Source organism: Callithrix jacchus, chromosome X (assembly GCF_049354715.1).
Source record: "Callithrix jacchus isolate 240 chromosome X, calJac240_pri, whole genome shotgun sequence".
In the NCBI taxonomy this organism is placed as follows: domain Eukaryota; kingdom Metazoa; phylum Chordata; class Mammalia; order Primates; family Cebidae; genus Callithrix; species Callithrix jacchus.
Window position 1 is genome coordinate 6096261 of NC_133524.1, and position 14767 is coordinate 6111027.

At 39.5% G+C, this 14767-nt stretch overlaps 1 protein-coding gene across 9 annotated transcripts in view; it reads right to left on the bottom strand.

Moving 5' to 3' along the window:
* Positions 1–14767, bottom strand: part of NLGN4X (neuroligin 4 X-linked) — a 331646-nt gene that overhangs the window by 245697 nt on the left and 71182 nt on the right. For all 9 annotated transcript variants that reach the window (XM_035289175.3, XM_035289169.3, XM_035289176.3 and 6 more), the window contains exon 2: positions 324–1098. In XM_035289175.3, the coding sequence (XP_035145066.1) occupies positions 324–795 (472 nt within the window). In that variant the 5' untranslated portion in view covers positions 796–1098. The remainder of the gene's footprint in view (positions 1–323; positions 1099–14767) is intronic.

The window sequence follows — 14767 nt, forward strand, 5'->3', positions numbered from 1 at the left end:
CATTCAGGTATAACATGCAACATTATATGATCATATTTATTTTCATCTGCAAATAAGCATTATAAAACATTAAGAAGGCAAAATATGAAAATAATTACAGTCATTATTTACAGTTTTGTCTATCCAGTAGATGGCCCAATATATAAAAGTGGAACACGTGGTAAGTTGTTGCAAGAATTGCATTATGAATATGAAAAATAAATTAAAATAAAATAAACAGGTTATCGAAAGGATCATGCATGAGACATTATAAAACCTTACTGGTAAATCTCGTTATACACTGTACAAGAGGGTGTTGTTTTCTGTTTCAATGACGTACTCACCATCTTCTGTGGGCACATAGATGTTTAAGTAAAGGCAGTCTTCATTTTGATCTTGAACATAGGTCATCAGTGTATCCAAGTTGGCCGTAAACCAGATGGGCAGCATGTCATGCAGTAAAGATCTCTCATCCAGGTGCTGGGGGCACACAGCAGCAAATTGGGTTGCATTTCGGATGCCAGTCCAGGAGGATGGGGGCTCTGGGGGCTGAAACCTCCTCTCTCCAGTGGGGGGTGAGGCATAGGGGACCCCTAAGTACTGCTCCACTGGACCCAAGATCTCATTGGGTAACGGTGTTCTTAGGCCTCGTACTTTGCCATAGTTTGTGTTCACAACTGGATACTGTGCTTGGCTGTCGATGAGAGTGAACTTGATGGCAAGAGCAGTTATCCACAGGAGGACATTGGAGTTTAACACGACGCAGACCGGGGTGAATAACAAAGGAAGCCATAGCAGTCCCTGGGGCCGCGACATGGTTCAAATCCTCATCCACATCCGAAGGTGTCCCAGTGATGTGGCTCCAAAGAGACAAAGTCCAGAGGCGAGCCTGCAGAGAGAGAGGCCTTTCCAGGGAGCAGAAGACCTGGGAGAGAGTCTCAGATTGATCATAGACAGAGCCCGAGGTTAAGAACAAGCACAGCACTTTCCTGGCAGCCTGTCACCAGAGGCAGTCCTCCCTTAATCCTGAAACTGGATTCCAGCAGGTGCAATGCTCCAAGGAAGCTGTGACCATCCAGCACCTCCAGGGACAATTCTTTATGAAAACTCCAACGCAGCCTAAAGGAGGAAGAAAGCAGACAAGAAAAATGAAGCCACACGATTACCACATAAAACACTTGCTGGCTCTTCTATGCAATCCACAACATCTCTCTATGAAATTCCTATTCATTCGCATAGGAATGTGTATAGTGCCATCTTCACATAGTAGACGACAGCAAAAACATCACTTGTCTTTATTTTTTTTTTTTAGAGATGATGTCTTCCTATATTGCTCAAGCTGCAATGCAGTGTTACTATCATAGCTCACTGCAGCCTCCAACTCTTGGGCCCAACCCATCCTCCCACCTCAGTCTCCTGAGTAGCTGGGACTACAGGCATGCACCACTATATCCAGCTAATTCGTTGAATTTTTTGGAAACATCAGGTCTCTCTATGTTGTCCAGGCTAGCCTCAAGAGATCCTCCCCACAAACCTTTCAAAGTGCTGAAATTACAGGCTTGAGTCACCACGCCTAGTGGGCATCACTTGTCTTGTTTCTTGCTGTATATCCTAACACCATGAACAATGCCTGACATTTAGAAAACACTCAACAAGTCTGTGTTGAATGAACAAACAGTTGTTTAAGAGTTATACACGTTATGCAGATGATAGTAAAGACACCTCTCAGTTTTGGTATTGTTTACCAGACTGGTTATCAATATATGGGTACTCCCAAAACACTGTTTCTCAAATGTTTAAGGAAATTTTCACTTTTTCTTGAGGGGACATGCATGGAGCTCTAAGAGTTTTCCAGTGTGAGGAAAATAGAAGCATGTATTCAGGTCAGTCTGGCAGCATGATGTGGATATTTATCAGGTCACAAAGGGAATATCATCAAACGAAAAGAGTGTAGAGTTTGGACAGGAATTCTCTTTGGTCTAGTCAAGTGCATGTATATTTAGGCTATATACTTCACTGATCTGAATCTCAGTTTCCTTGTAAAAAACTATACAAGATGGTCCATTTCAAGTACATGCTGTAGTGCTAGTCTCTTGAAGACTTCATTCATAATTAAAAGTGTTGATGCAATTATCCTGACTTTCCAGTAAGCCACTGCATGCCTTAGAGGGTATCCTCTTCACTCTGCAGCCCATTTAAAAAGCTGAGACTACATTTGAGTTACTATCCCATTGAGCCTGGAGTCAACTTTTAAAGGGTTGCCATCTCAATTTGTCTTAACATGGATAATATAACTATCCCTACATAAATCGCTGCTCCTTTGACAATAAAAGAATGCTGCACAGCAATGGACAGTATGTTCAATGATCCTCTAGGGACGGAAAACATTTCACTAGGTGTTGCAAGGAGGGTGCCTTTAGAGTGTTCTTCAACTGAAAATACACAAATGTGTTTATAAGGGATACGGGGGTTATTCATAACATTTGCATCAGAAAATAATTATCCATTTCATTTGTCAGTTGAACAGAATACATCACAAGGCTTTTTTTTTTTTAATAAAACATACTGGAGCTGGATCTATCACAGAACAGTAATACCATCGGCAGAAATTCCATAGTACATAACATCTTGGGAAAAGTTCACCAGAGTTGGATGAAAAGGCACTGAAAATCTGGACTCTAATTTTGAAAGTGACAAATAGCATCTCACCAAATAGCTGATTTATGTGTTTGCTTCTATCTCTGAATTCTACTGTAGACAACATCTGGATGTCTGTCATACAGCAATCCCATTTCTGAATAATTAAGAGACAGACAAGAAAAACAAAGAGGTGATGTCGTGTTTGGATGTTTCGGTCTTCCTTGAAGCTTTTTAACTAGTGGTAGCTGTTACTTCCAGAGCCTTTCTCAAGGGAATTGATGAGACCAACAATGTTTTTTAACTTTTATTTTAGGTTCAGGGGTACATATGCAGGTTTATTTTAAAGGTAAACTTGTGTCACAGGGGTTACTTGTACTGATTATTTCATCACCCAGGCCTAGTACCCAATAGATATTTTTCGTAGTCCTCTCCCTCTTCCCACTCTCCACCCTCCAGTAGGCCCCAGTGTCTGTTGTTTCCTTCTTTGTATTCATGAGTTCTCATGTTTAGCTCCCACTTATAAGTGAGAACATGCAGTATTTGATTTTCTGTTTCTGAATTAGTTTGCTAAGGATAATGGTCTCCAGTTCTATCCATGTTCCTGCAAATGACATAATCTTGTTCTTTCTATCACTACATAGTATTCCATGGTGTATATGTGCCACATTTTCCTTAACCAGTCTAGCACTGATGGGCATAGATTGATTCCATGTCTTTGCTCTTGTGAACAGTGAGGCCATCAACTTATAATTCAGATGAACCTGAGTCCTGCGATGCTACCTCTGTGAGCTGAGGGAAGCAAGTCGACCTCTGCAGACTGCAAAAAGGTAAAACGGTGTGTCTCACCTGCTTCATGGAGCTGTGCAGAGCAGGAAGGGTGCCTAGATAGGCAAAGGCTGAAGAGCACAGAAGATGCCTAATCAATATATACAACGCGCTGCAATGCTCAACACAGACTTGCCCAAAAAATTCCTGGGTACAGAGACACCAGGTACTATCAGCTCACTGTTAGTGCTGAGCAGGCTGACAGCAGGTCATTCAAATTCTTTAGGCCTCACTTTACCAATCTACTATTTGGGATTTTACATGCTATCTCATTTAGTCGCATGTAGCTGTAAAGCATTTGGTATTACATACTATCTCATTTAATCCCAAGTATGTAAAGGCTACTTGGGACTAAATGAGATAGTATGTATCCTCAAGGTATTGTGCAGTCCCTGAAACACAGAGCTCAATAAATGTGGAATTTAGTGGGTGGATTTCTTCCAAGGTTTATAAAGTTAGTTCCATGAGGAATTCCAGCCCATGCCTTAAATTCTCAAACTCAATGTGAATGAGACTATGAGTCACATGTTGGTTATGACTGACCCAGCTGATGATCAAATCCCTACTCTAAGTTGACATCCCACAAGGTCCTGATGGGCAGTGAATGATTATGAAGGAGCAGCCACCTAAGAAGATGGGCCAAAGGGCACCTGTACACTTACTAAGTCTAGGCTGAGCATTCACAATACTCACAGGTTGACAGCTATCATTTTTACTCCCTTATTTTTTGAAATTTGGCTAATTTGCACAGAATTACTATAATTTAAAGCCCAACATTTCCCTATCGCAATACAAATGACATCATAAACCATATAATTCTTTGTCGTGGGGGCATCGTCTGTACAACGTACAGTATTTTGCAGCATCCCTGGTCTCTACTGTACTCACTAGATGATAGTGGCACCTCCTACCCAGTTTTAACTATGGAAAATGTCTCTAGATAGTACTGAATGACCCCCGGGGGCCAAAACCAACCCCAGGTAAGAATTACTGGTCTAAGCCATGAAGTATACAATTATAGTGGCTGTGTAAATGATTAAATATCTGTAGGTACATTAAGAGAATATGATTAGTGCTGTCGTGTGTGTGTGTGTATGTGTGTGTGTGAGAAAATATAGTCATATTCAAAAAATTGGCAACTTGTAAATTTTTAGCATTACAAGAAATGATGATATTGAAGATATCAATATTTCTTACTGATATCAATCAAATGTATATTATCATAATTAAATAATCACTATAAATTTAACCAGCTTCTATATCCTTGTGGGCATAAAAATAAAAGATCTCCCATATGAGTTTCAAAAACCAAAAAGGATTTCACAAAGGGTGAAATGTGGTTATTCAGAGTTATTAATAAATAGGTAGATAGATGTTTAATATTCCTAAAGAGGGTATACTACAAAATGAATTCTAAAAGTTTTAATAGATAAAAACTTTTAACAAAAAAGGTGAAAACTAACTTTAATGAATATATACTTACACTTTGGGAATGAAAAAGGGCTATATAGCATGCATTCTCTGCAAAGACTGCGTAAAAGAATAATATCTCAGAATGGCATTTTGACTAATTTATAACTTGATTGGGTATTTCAAATAATTCTCTGCAGGGCAGTCATTCTGACTCAGGTTGCAATTAAGGCAAGGCTCACACTATTCAGGCCTATCATAATTTAAAGTGTTCAGAATAAAAATTGTAATAAATTTCTCCCCAAAATCTGCATTCCTCAAATTGAGATTGGTTTAATTTTAAGATATATAAGGTGAGCCCTTATCACAAACATTTTGGTATGTGGACCTTATAATGAATAAAATCACATCTCCTGGGTGTTTACGGCCTTGTCTTTCAAAGGCCTTGGAATATAATAGAAAACAGAAAGCTTTGTAAATGCATTTTTTTAAAAATGGTTAACTAAGACAGAGTACCCTTTCCCTGTGTTTTACTTCTGGCCATGCTGAAGGTCTGGGCCCACTGAGATGTCTGCTGCCAAGAGGTTTATGAGGACAAGAGGCACTTGAGACATCCACTTCCATCTCATATTCATTCTGAAGCATCCAGGAAACAAAAGCAACAGAATCTGATCCTTGCCCAAATTACTGGGCTTGCACAACTATCGTTCCATACTGTTCACTAAGAAAGTCTAGACTAGCTATTCCCAAAACTCTGCACAAGGTACAGACATCTCTGGCTTCCCTTTTCTTTTGTGTCTAGTGGGGACAACATTTTAGGGTGCCTGAGTGGGATGTGGCTTATCTTTTGTTCGGAAGCACAAAGCTCTATGCTGTTACCGACACTAACAACCAGCCTCCGTGCATGGCCGTGCATGCATGCACATACACGTCCTCAACCCCTGCTCAACATCCATCCAACACCAGCAATCTGCCAGTTCGTCTATTTTTGTACATGTAGATATCTTATTATTCTGTTCTTTATTTCCCCTCCTACATAAAGGAGATTATAATCTAATTTGTATTCTGTCAAATCTTAAGAGTTCTTTGCACAGTCACCTATGCAGTTTCTATTAAATCTAAAATTCAAATCCCATTTAAAAATCCACCATTTTGCACCAGAGAAACGCAAATCAAAACCACAATGAGATACCATCTTATACTAGTCAGAATGGCCATTCATAAAACATCAAAAAACAACAGATGCTGTTGAGGCTGCAGAGAAAAAAGAAGGCTATATACACTGTTGGTGAGAACGTAAATTCGTTCAGCCATTGTGTAAAGCAGTATGGAGATTTTGCAAGGAACTTAAAAGAGGAACTACCATTCGACCTAGCAATCCTATTAGTGGGTATATATAAAAAGGAAAATAAATTGTTCTACCAAAAAGACACAAGCACATGTATGCTCATCATAGCAATATTCCCAATAGCAAAGACATGGAATCAATCTAAGAGCCCATCAACAGTGCACTGAATAAGGAAAATGTGATGCTTGTACACTATGGAATACTATGCAGCCATAAAAACAAACGAAATCATGTCCTTTGCAGCAAGAATGGATGCAGCTGGAAGCTATTATCCTACTTGAATTAATGCAGAAACAGATAATCAAATAGCACACGTACTCACTTATAAGTGTGAGCTAAACATTGAGTACTCATGGACATAAAGCAAGAACAGAAACTCAGGACTATTAGAGCAAGGAGAGGGAGGGGGAAAAGTAGAAAAACCACCTGTTGGGTGCTATGCTCCATACCTGTGTGACAGAATCTTCATATCTAAAGCTAGCACAAGAATTAGCAAATATTAAAAGCTCATTAATTCTTGATTTTCTGTGTCAAATTAGATGTTTTCCAAACACAATTTCTAAATCTAAATAAAATAATTTGCAGATCTCTCTGAGCTTTGTGCTCCTCTCTCTCACCAAACTGAAAGTCATATATCCTCAAGATGATGGATGCATACACCTGTACTGTCAGCTGACAACATGGTGTGTGCCACCATGCCTGTAGTGCCATGACTATCTTCTCTTCAAGAATATAGTCAGATAGCTATCTTATGGTGCTCCTAAATATCTCATTCTCCAATCCCCCAAACTGCTCCCATGCTTTTGTTTCATATTTGGATAACTAGAGATCATTACTTTTCTAGTAATTCAGTCTACATGCAAAGCCATCTTTAGCAGTTCCTCCACCATAAATCCACATACAGGAAGAAGTCCTCAAATCCACAGATAGCCTCAACATCGGACAAGAGGCTCAATGTCATTCATTTTTGGTAAAATGCAGATGAAATCAAAACAGGATAGAAATAAAAATACGAACAAACAATGATACCAAGTACTGAGCAACGATGTGGAGCAACTAGAACTCCCAGGCATCAGGTAACATGCATTGAAATGTTCATTGCAGCCCCATATGTTTCTCTTCAACTTTTATTTACAGTTCCAAGGTACATGTGCAAGATGTGCAGGTTTGTTACATAGATAAATATGTGCCATGGTTGTTTGCTGCTAGGTATTAAGCCCAGCATCCAATAACTATTCTTCCTGATGTTCTCTCCTCCGGCATCCACAGACAGGCCCCAATGTGTGTTGTTCCCCACCCCCATGTGTTCATGTATTCTCATTGTTCAGCTCGCACTTTTAAGTGAGAACATGCAGTGTTTGGTTCTCTGTCCCTACGTTAGCTTGCTGAGGATAATGCAGCCCCAATTATAATTGCAAAAAATATTGTCACAATCCAGATATCCATAAATAGGACAATGAATAAATAAATGTTGGCATATTAAAACAGAAGTCTTTACAAAACAGTCAAAAATGAATAAAATACAGACATATGGAGTAAAATGGAAAATCTCAAACATAAAAGGCAAGTCACAGAAGACTACAAATAGTGTGATTCTATTTACATAATAATAAAACTAACAATATATTGTTCAGAGCTATGTTTGTCCTGAAATACAAAATAGTAAGGTTATGAAAACCAAATCTTGGGGAAGTAAATTTCTCTGAGAGGTAGGAGACAGGGAAGCAACTCACACTGATGTATAAAAACAATGGGGATGTTCTCTTTCCTTGTCTGTCAGTGGGTACAATACTATGTATCTGATTAATTTTACTCTTTAAAATGAATATCCATGTATATGTTTTGATACACTTTTTATGACTATGATGATTTTACAATGATAATTTAATCAAAAGGTTCTCATCTGTATAAGTTTTACTCAATGACTTTATTTTCTCATGCACTATCAAAATATCTTGGATTTAAAAACTGAAGGGAAAATATAAACTGTTTTCTCCATGAGTATGCGACAAGCCCAAGGCAATAGACCATCCACCCACATACTTTGCAGAGAAGTCCCAGGATCCTGCCAGTCATGGCGAGCACAGTCAGGGCACCTGAACCTGCTATAGCGCTGGTCACTAATTAGCCAAGTGCTCTCTAGCCCATCACTTAGTGCCCTGGCCATCAATTCCCTCCCCTGCAAAATGAGGCCCTGTGCCAGTGACCTCTTAAATTGCTTTCACCGCCAAGACGATCTGACACCTGACTATTATCTCCAAAGCAGACTGTAGATGCAGTCTAGGAGCCCTGGGAACAGAAAGTCCTTCACTGAAGGAGCAAGACGTAACTGAAGCGAGACAATCCCTACTGCAGAAAATGGCAAGGTTTAGTGTGCCAGAAACAGTGAGAGTCAATGTAGTTTCCAGCCTATCCTTAATCTTCCAGGTGTAATCAGGGAGATAGACAGTAGAATGATGGTAACCAGGGGCTGAGAAGGATAACAGGAGGGAGAGAGAAGTGGGAATGGTTACTGGGTACAAAAATATAGTTAGACAGAATAGGATCTAGTATTTGATAGCACAATATGGTGACTGCAGTCAACATTAATTTACTGTGTATTTTTAAATAACTAAAAGTATAATTGGAAAGTCTGTAACACAAAGAAATGATAAATGTATACTCCATTTATTCTAATGTGATTATTACATTGTATGCCTGTATCAAAATACCTCATGTACCCCACAAATACACACACCTACTATGTACCTGTAAAAATAAAATGTTTTCCAACACCACATAACCTATATTAGCAAGCTATAAAAATGCCACCATAGATTTCTTTACTTGAATTGTATATAAGGATTTGAAATGAGTATCTACTTCTTCCCAGAATTCACTGTACTAATTGTACTGTATAAATAATCTTCCTTCTCCTCATATGTAAGTGGAGCTACTTCGTAAGAGTTTGTACTTGAACTTATTATATATGAAATTATATCTATAAAATTTTTTTTTGAGTGGGAGTCTCACTCTGTCGCCCAGGCTGGAATGTAGTGGTAAGATCCTGGCTCACTACAACCTCCAATCTCCCAGATCCAGGAGATTCTCCTGCCTCAGCCTACCGAGTAGCTGGGACTACAGGCATGCACCACCATGCCCACCCAATTTTTTGTATTTTTAGTACAGACAGGGTTTTACCATATTGGCCAGGCCGGTCTCGAACTCCTGACCTCATGATCTGCCTCCCTGACCTCCCAAAGTGCTGGGATTATAGGTGTGAGCCACTGTGCCTGGCCTAAAATAAATTTTAATATATTATATGTATATAAATCTTCAAACTAACCTGCAATATATATATAGAGAGAGAGAATATAAAACATATTTTTCATAATATTCTATATCTGTATATGTAGAGAGAAGGTCTCCAGAAAATTCTATACATATTCTATATGTATATAGAATAAATATATATAAATATAAAACATATTCATAGGAGCTTAATAGCTCAATGTTTTGCTTGGTTACTTGGAGAAATATTATATATATATAAAACAAAGGATCTTAATATTTCATTTGGTTAGTTTTGAGAAATATTTAGGAGCATCCAAATACATCTTTGGATACTTCCTTGTCCTCGAGCATCAGACTTCAAGTTCTTCCGCTTTGGGACTCGGACTGGCTTTCTTGCTTCTCAGTTTGCAGATGGCCTATTGTGGGACCTTGTGATCGTATGAGTTAATACTACTTAATAAACTCCCCTTTATAGCTCTATCCATCCTATTAGTTCTGTCCCTCTAGAGAACCCTAATAAAACCATCAATGCATTCATCTCTTACGTGTAAAATGGACAGAGCAGCAGATGTAACTCAAGGATGTTATTGCACATGCTATGGTATGTGTTTGAGAAAGTACAAGAGTATATAAACATACACACTTATATTCACACACCTTACATAAAAATACCTTACATAAAGCTATGCATGTATATGTGATGTGGTTTGGCCATGTCCCCACACAAATCTCATCTTGAATTGTAGCTCCTATAATTCCCATGTGTAGGGGGAGGGACCGGATAGGAGATAACTGAATCATGGAGGCAGTTTCCCCCATACTGTTCTCATGATAGTAAGTTACATGAGATGTGATGGTTATATAATGAGGAGTTTCCCTACACAAGCTCTCTTTTCGCCTGCTGCCATGTAAGATGTGACTTTGTTCTTACTTTGCCTTTCGCCATCAATGTGAAGCCTCCCCAACCACATGGAACTGTGAGTCCGTTAAATTTCTTTTTTTTTTAATAAATTACCCAGTCTCAGGTACTTCTTTATCAGCAGTGTGAAAAAAGACTAATACAATACATATATGTAAATACATAAAAGTTTAGAACAATAAGTATCCCCCAAAGAAATCCTGGCTAATTACAATTATGTACTGAGGTACCACTGAATGCTTCCACGGTGAAACCCATTCTGATAAAATGTAAAGATACACCAATCAAATTCCTATCGTCAAGTAATAAACACTCCAGCTGATGAGATGAAGCATGCCTTTCAATTACTACAATTAAGCCAGCCTGTACTCCATTGCTTTTCAATTGCTACCGTGAAGCCAGCCAGTGGTCCATTGCCTCCCACCTGCTCCTTCTGTGGGATGGTGGCCTTGTGCAGGATGGACTTTGGAATAAAGTGCCTAGAAGATGCTTCTACAATTTTAGACATGTAGAGAGAGCTAGGCCAGAGGACTTCTGTAAAGACAGCATAGAGGGGTTAAGCATTCACATTCAATAATTTGAATACAAGACCACCAAGGTTTACAAAGAGTGGAGAAGATGATACCAGAAGGAATATTTATATTACGTCACCAGTACTTCCTAAGTGTTTACATTCATTGCTCGACTATGATGAGTATCTAAGGGCAAAGCCCAGAGATGACTAATACTTGAACTTGGAAGAGAGAAGGTCTCCAGAAAATTCTATTAAATTAAAAGGAAGAAAAGAGACACAGAAGGAAATCAGAAGGAACCAGGACACAGAAGGCAGAAAACTGGCAAGCTTAGGTTTCAGGGCATTCTCCTTAGCTCATCTCCTGTGGGTACCACGCCCACAGGAGATGAGCTTCTTGCAACAGCTATTCCACTCATGTTTCCACCATAAAATTCTCATAGGCTTCATGATGTAGTCCCGATGGTTTGTGCCTGCAGAAATTTCATGGTGAAGAGAGAGAGACTTGTCACTCATTGACACAGCAGTAAAGTGTTCGAGTTTTACTTTCAGCCAATGTCAATTAAGCCTATTTCTAAAAAGGTATCGGAACTAGTTCTGGGAATATATTTGTCTGCAGTTTAGCAAACAAAATAAAGAATTCTAGATACCCAGTCACTTTTAACCCCATTTCCTGTATAAGGCTTTCTCACTGCTGTATCTGATGGACAGAGATAACCTTGATTATGTAAAGAAAATTTTTACCCCAGAGTGGAAGCTGAATGAGTTCTACAAAGGAAAACTGCCAGTTTGAGTATGAAAAAAACCACTCAATTTCTAAATAGCACAGTTTGACCTGAGTTACTACTTCTGACCTGGCACAACCCGCATCTGTCAGTAGGTCTGCAGATGGTTGATCATGCGGACAATTTGAAGGTTAATGTGGACAAGAACAAGTGTGTACTCCCAAGCGCAAGACAGGAACCAGAACCATCTTGAGTAATACTGATGGGTATGTCTCTATGTCTCTTTCGTAAGGAACTTCATAACCACTGTTCATAACTCTCCTAATGAACTGTGCAATATCCAAAAAGCAGAGTGTCTTCGGAACGTTTCCCAAGATACCACCTGTGACCCCAGGACCAGCTCCGTCTTTCTGTAGCATAGAATACATTGGCTAAGGTTACTTCATTTTAGGCAGACGGCTCTATCTAAGAAGTCCCTATTTCAGTGTGATGCTCGCTCTGACAGCCTACATTCTTCTTTCATGTGCTTCTGACAGTGCAGAATGACAAGGTGAGGGCCGTACAAGTTGTATGGCTCTAAGCTGCTAAACACCACTTTTCCCACAGTTTATTTCCTGACTATGACACTGCACAAGCTTCCAGGAAAAGCAAGCTTCATCCTCAGGCTTCAACCTCATCACCTCTACCCACTCTCCAAAATGTTTCCTCTGACTTCTCCAAACAGGAATATTAATTTGTGAAAACAGGCTCTACCCCAGTGAGTCAGTTACTCCAGAGAGGCTTTTTGTCCTGGGGTCAGAACTGAACTGAGATCAGACCTTCCATCTCTGGGAGAAAAACAAGGCTTCCAAGATCCAGCATACAGACAACAGGTTTTTCATTAAACCCTCTGTGTCTCACATTAGCATGGGAAGGAAGAACAGGATGGAAGAAGAGTCATGAAAGAAAGCCTCCTTTAAACAAGGTTCAGGAAGGAAAGAGGTGCAAAGTCAAGAGACAGAATCAGGGTAGACCCGAGAACATACCTCAGGGATCAAAGGCAGCTGTCTCCTAAAACTACCTCTGAAGTCTTACAAACGTTCAAATGGGACAAAGTTCATTAAAACGAAATGTGTTTTTTGCCAAAAATGTCAGTAAGCAGCAGTCGATAATAATTGACACTGAGACTTCCAAGATTTTTAAATGAAAATAACATGAAAATTCTAATATGCCAGATTCTTCGCTTTCTTTTTGACATAAAAAGAATTCTCTCCGGGTAGAATGCTGTATACTACAAACTAGTGACTCTCACATTGCCACCTCTGGCAAAAGTTTTACCCACACATGTAGGTTTTTTAAAGAAAACAGGAGTATAATAAATAAATCGAGATCTTTACTCCGCACAATTCTAAATGCAGACATTCTCCACTAGTCCAAAAACCCCAACCCCACCCAGGTGTCTATTGTTTTGTGAGTATGTGGCATGTATATATATTTATGAGGTACATGAGATGTTTTGGTACAGGCATGCAATGCGTAATAATCGTATCATGGAGAATGGGGTATCATACCCTCAAGCATTTATCCTTTGCCACCCAGGGGTCTTTAGATAGATTCTACGGGTTCTACAAATTGCAGTAGGCAAAAGGAATTACATCTTTAGTTTCACTGCCATGTAGTGAAATTTAGTATTTCTTTCCATTATTAATGTAGGTAGGACACTTAACACTGTTATCACAGATACCCCAAAATACTGTTTACACTCACTTGTACTTTGAAATTGTGACTATTATGAATCTCTTAAGTAGATCCAGCTACTTAATACACAATAAAGATGCACATGTATTACTATAGCCCAGTTTAAAGATATATTTTTATTTTTATTTTTTATTTTATTGTTTGTAGAAATAGAGTCTCACTTTGTTATCTAGGCTGGTCTTGAACTCCTGGCCTCAAGCCTCTCACCTCAGCCTCCCCAAATGCTGAGATTTACAGGCGTGAGCCACTGCACCAGCCTTATATATTAATATTAATATTAATATTAATATGCTTTGATAACTATTGCAATAAAATCAGTTTCCTTTTATGAGTATTTACTTCATTGTATGACTTAAACATATCATTTTTACAAAACATATCAATTTTCCACCAAACTGCCAGAGGGCTCTGTCACACACACTCATACATGCAGCATCCATGACTGAGAATCCTTGGCTAATTGCCAGTCTGTGGTCACCACCTGCCTGTCTACCTATCATGACCTAGGGGAGAGCAAAAGTTATAGGATAGCATTCTGCCTGTGGATAAGGAGCATGAGCATAGAATAATGAAATGCCACCTCCTCAGCTATCTCATTTGAGTCATATCTGGCTGTTCTTCTCTTCTCTTGGAAGACCTGCCTCTAGCATAAGTACTTAAGAATAAATGTGGGGGGAGCGGGGAGTCATCGTGGCTCATGCATGTCATCCCAGCACTTTTGGAGGCTGAGGTGGGACGATCACTTGAGCCCAGGAGTTCGAGACCAGTCTGAGCAACATGGCAAAGCCTTGTTTCGAAAAAGAATCTAAAAATTAGCTGGACATGGTGGTGCATGCCTATAGTCCTAGCTACTCAAGAGGCTGAGGTGGGAGGATGGCTTGAGACAAGCTCGAGCCAGGGAGGTTGGTGTGAGCCATGATCGTGCCACTGCACTTTAGCCAGGTGACAGAGTGAAACTCTGTCTCAAAAAAAAAAAGAAAGAAAGAAGAAATGGCACATATCTCCCCCAGGAGGTCTTGTCTGGCTCTTGCCATACCTCCCAGGTGAGACACCTCTTCCTGTCTTCCTGGCCTTCTCTCCCTGGTGACCTTTGGTGGAACCTGAGACCACCTCAGCTGAGCTTCCCTAGAGGCCACAGCTGTGCACACAAGTAATGATTTAAAAACTCCAGCACTTCTCTCATCTAGAAAATTAAACATCTATGCCACTTGCATAGGACGGGGGGATCTTTCCCAAGAACAGGGAACCTCCAACCTAGAGAGCAATCCCAGCAACTGCATCCATGGTCTTTCTCTGTCTAAACCAAAGCTACTTTGATATCAAACCTAGACTTGGAAATAATAGAAGGTCAAAGACAAATATGTCCTTCCATTCACAAACACATAGAAAACCACAGTTCA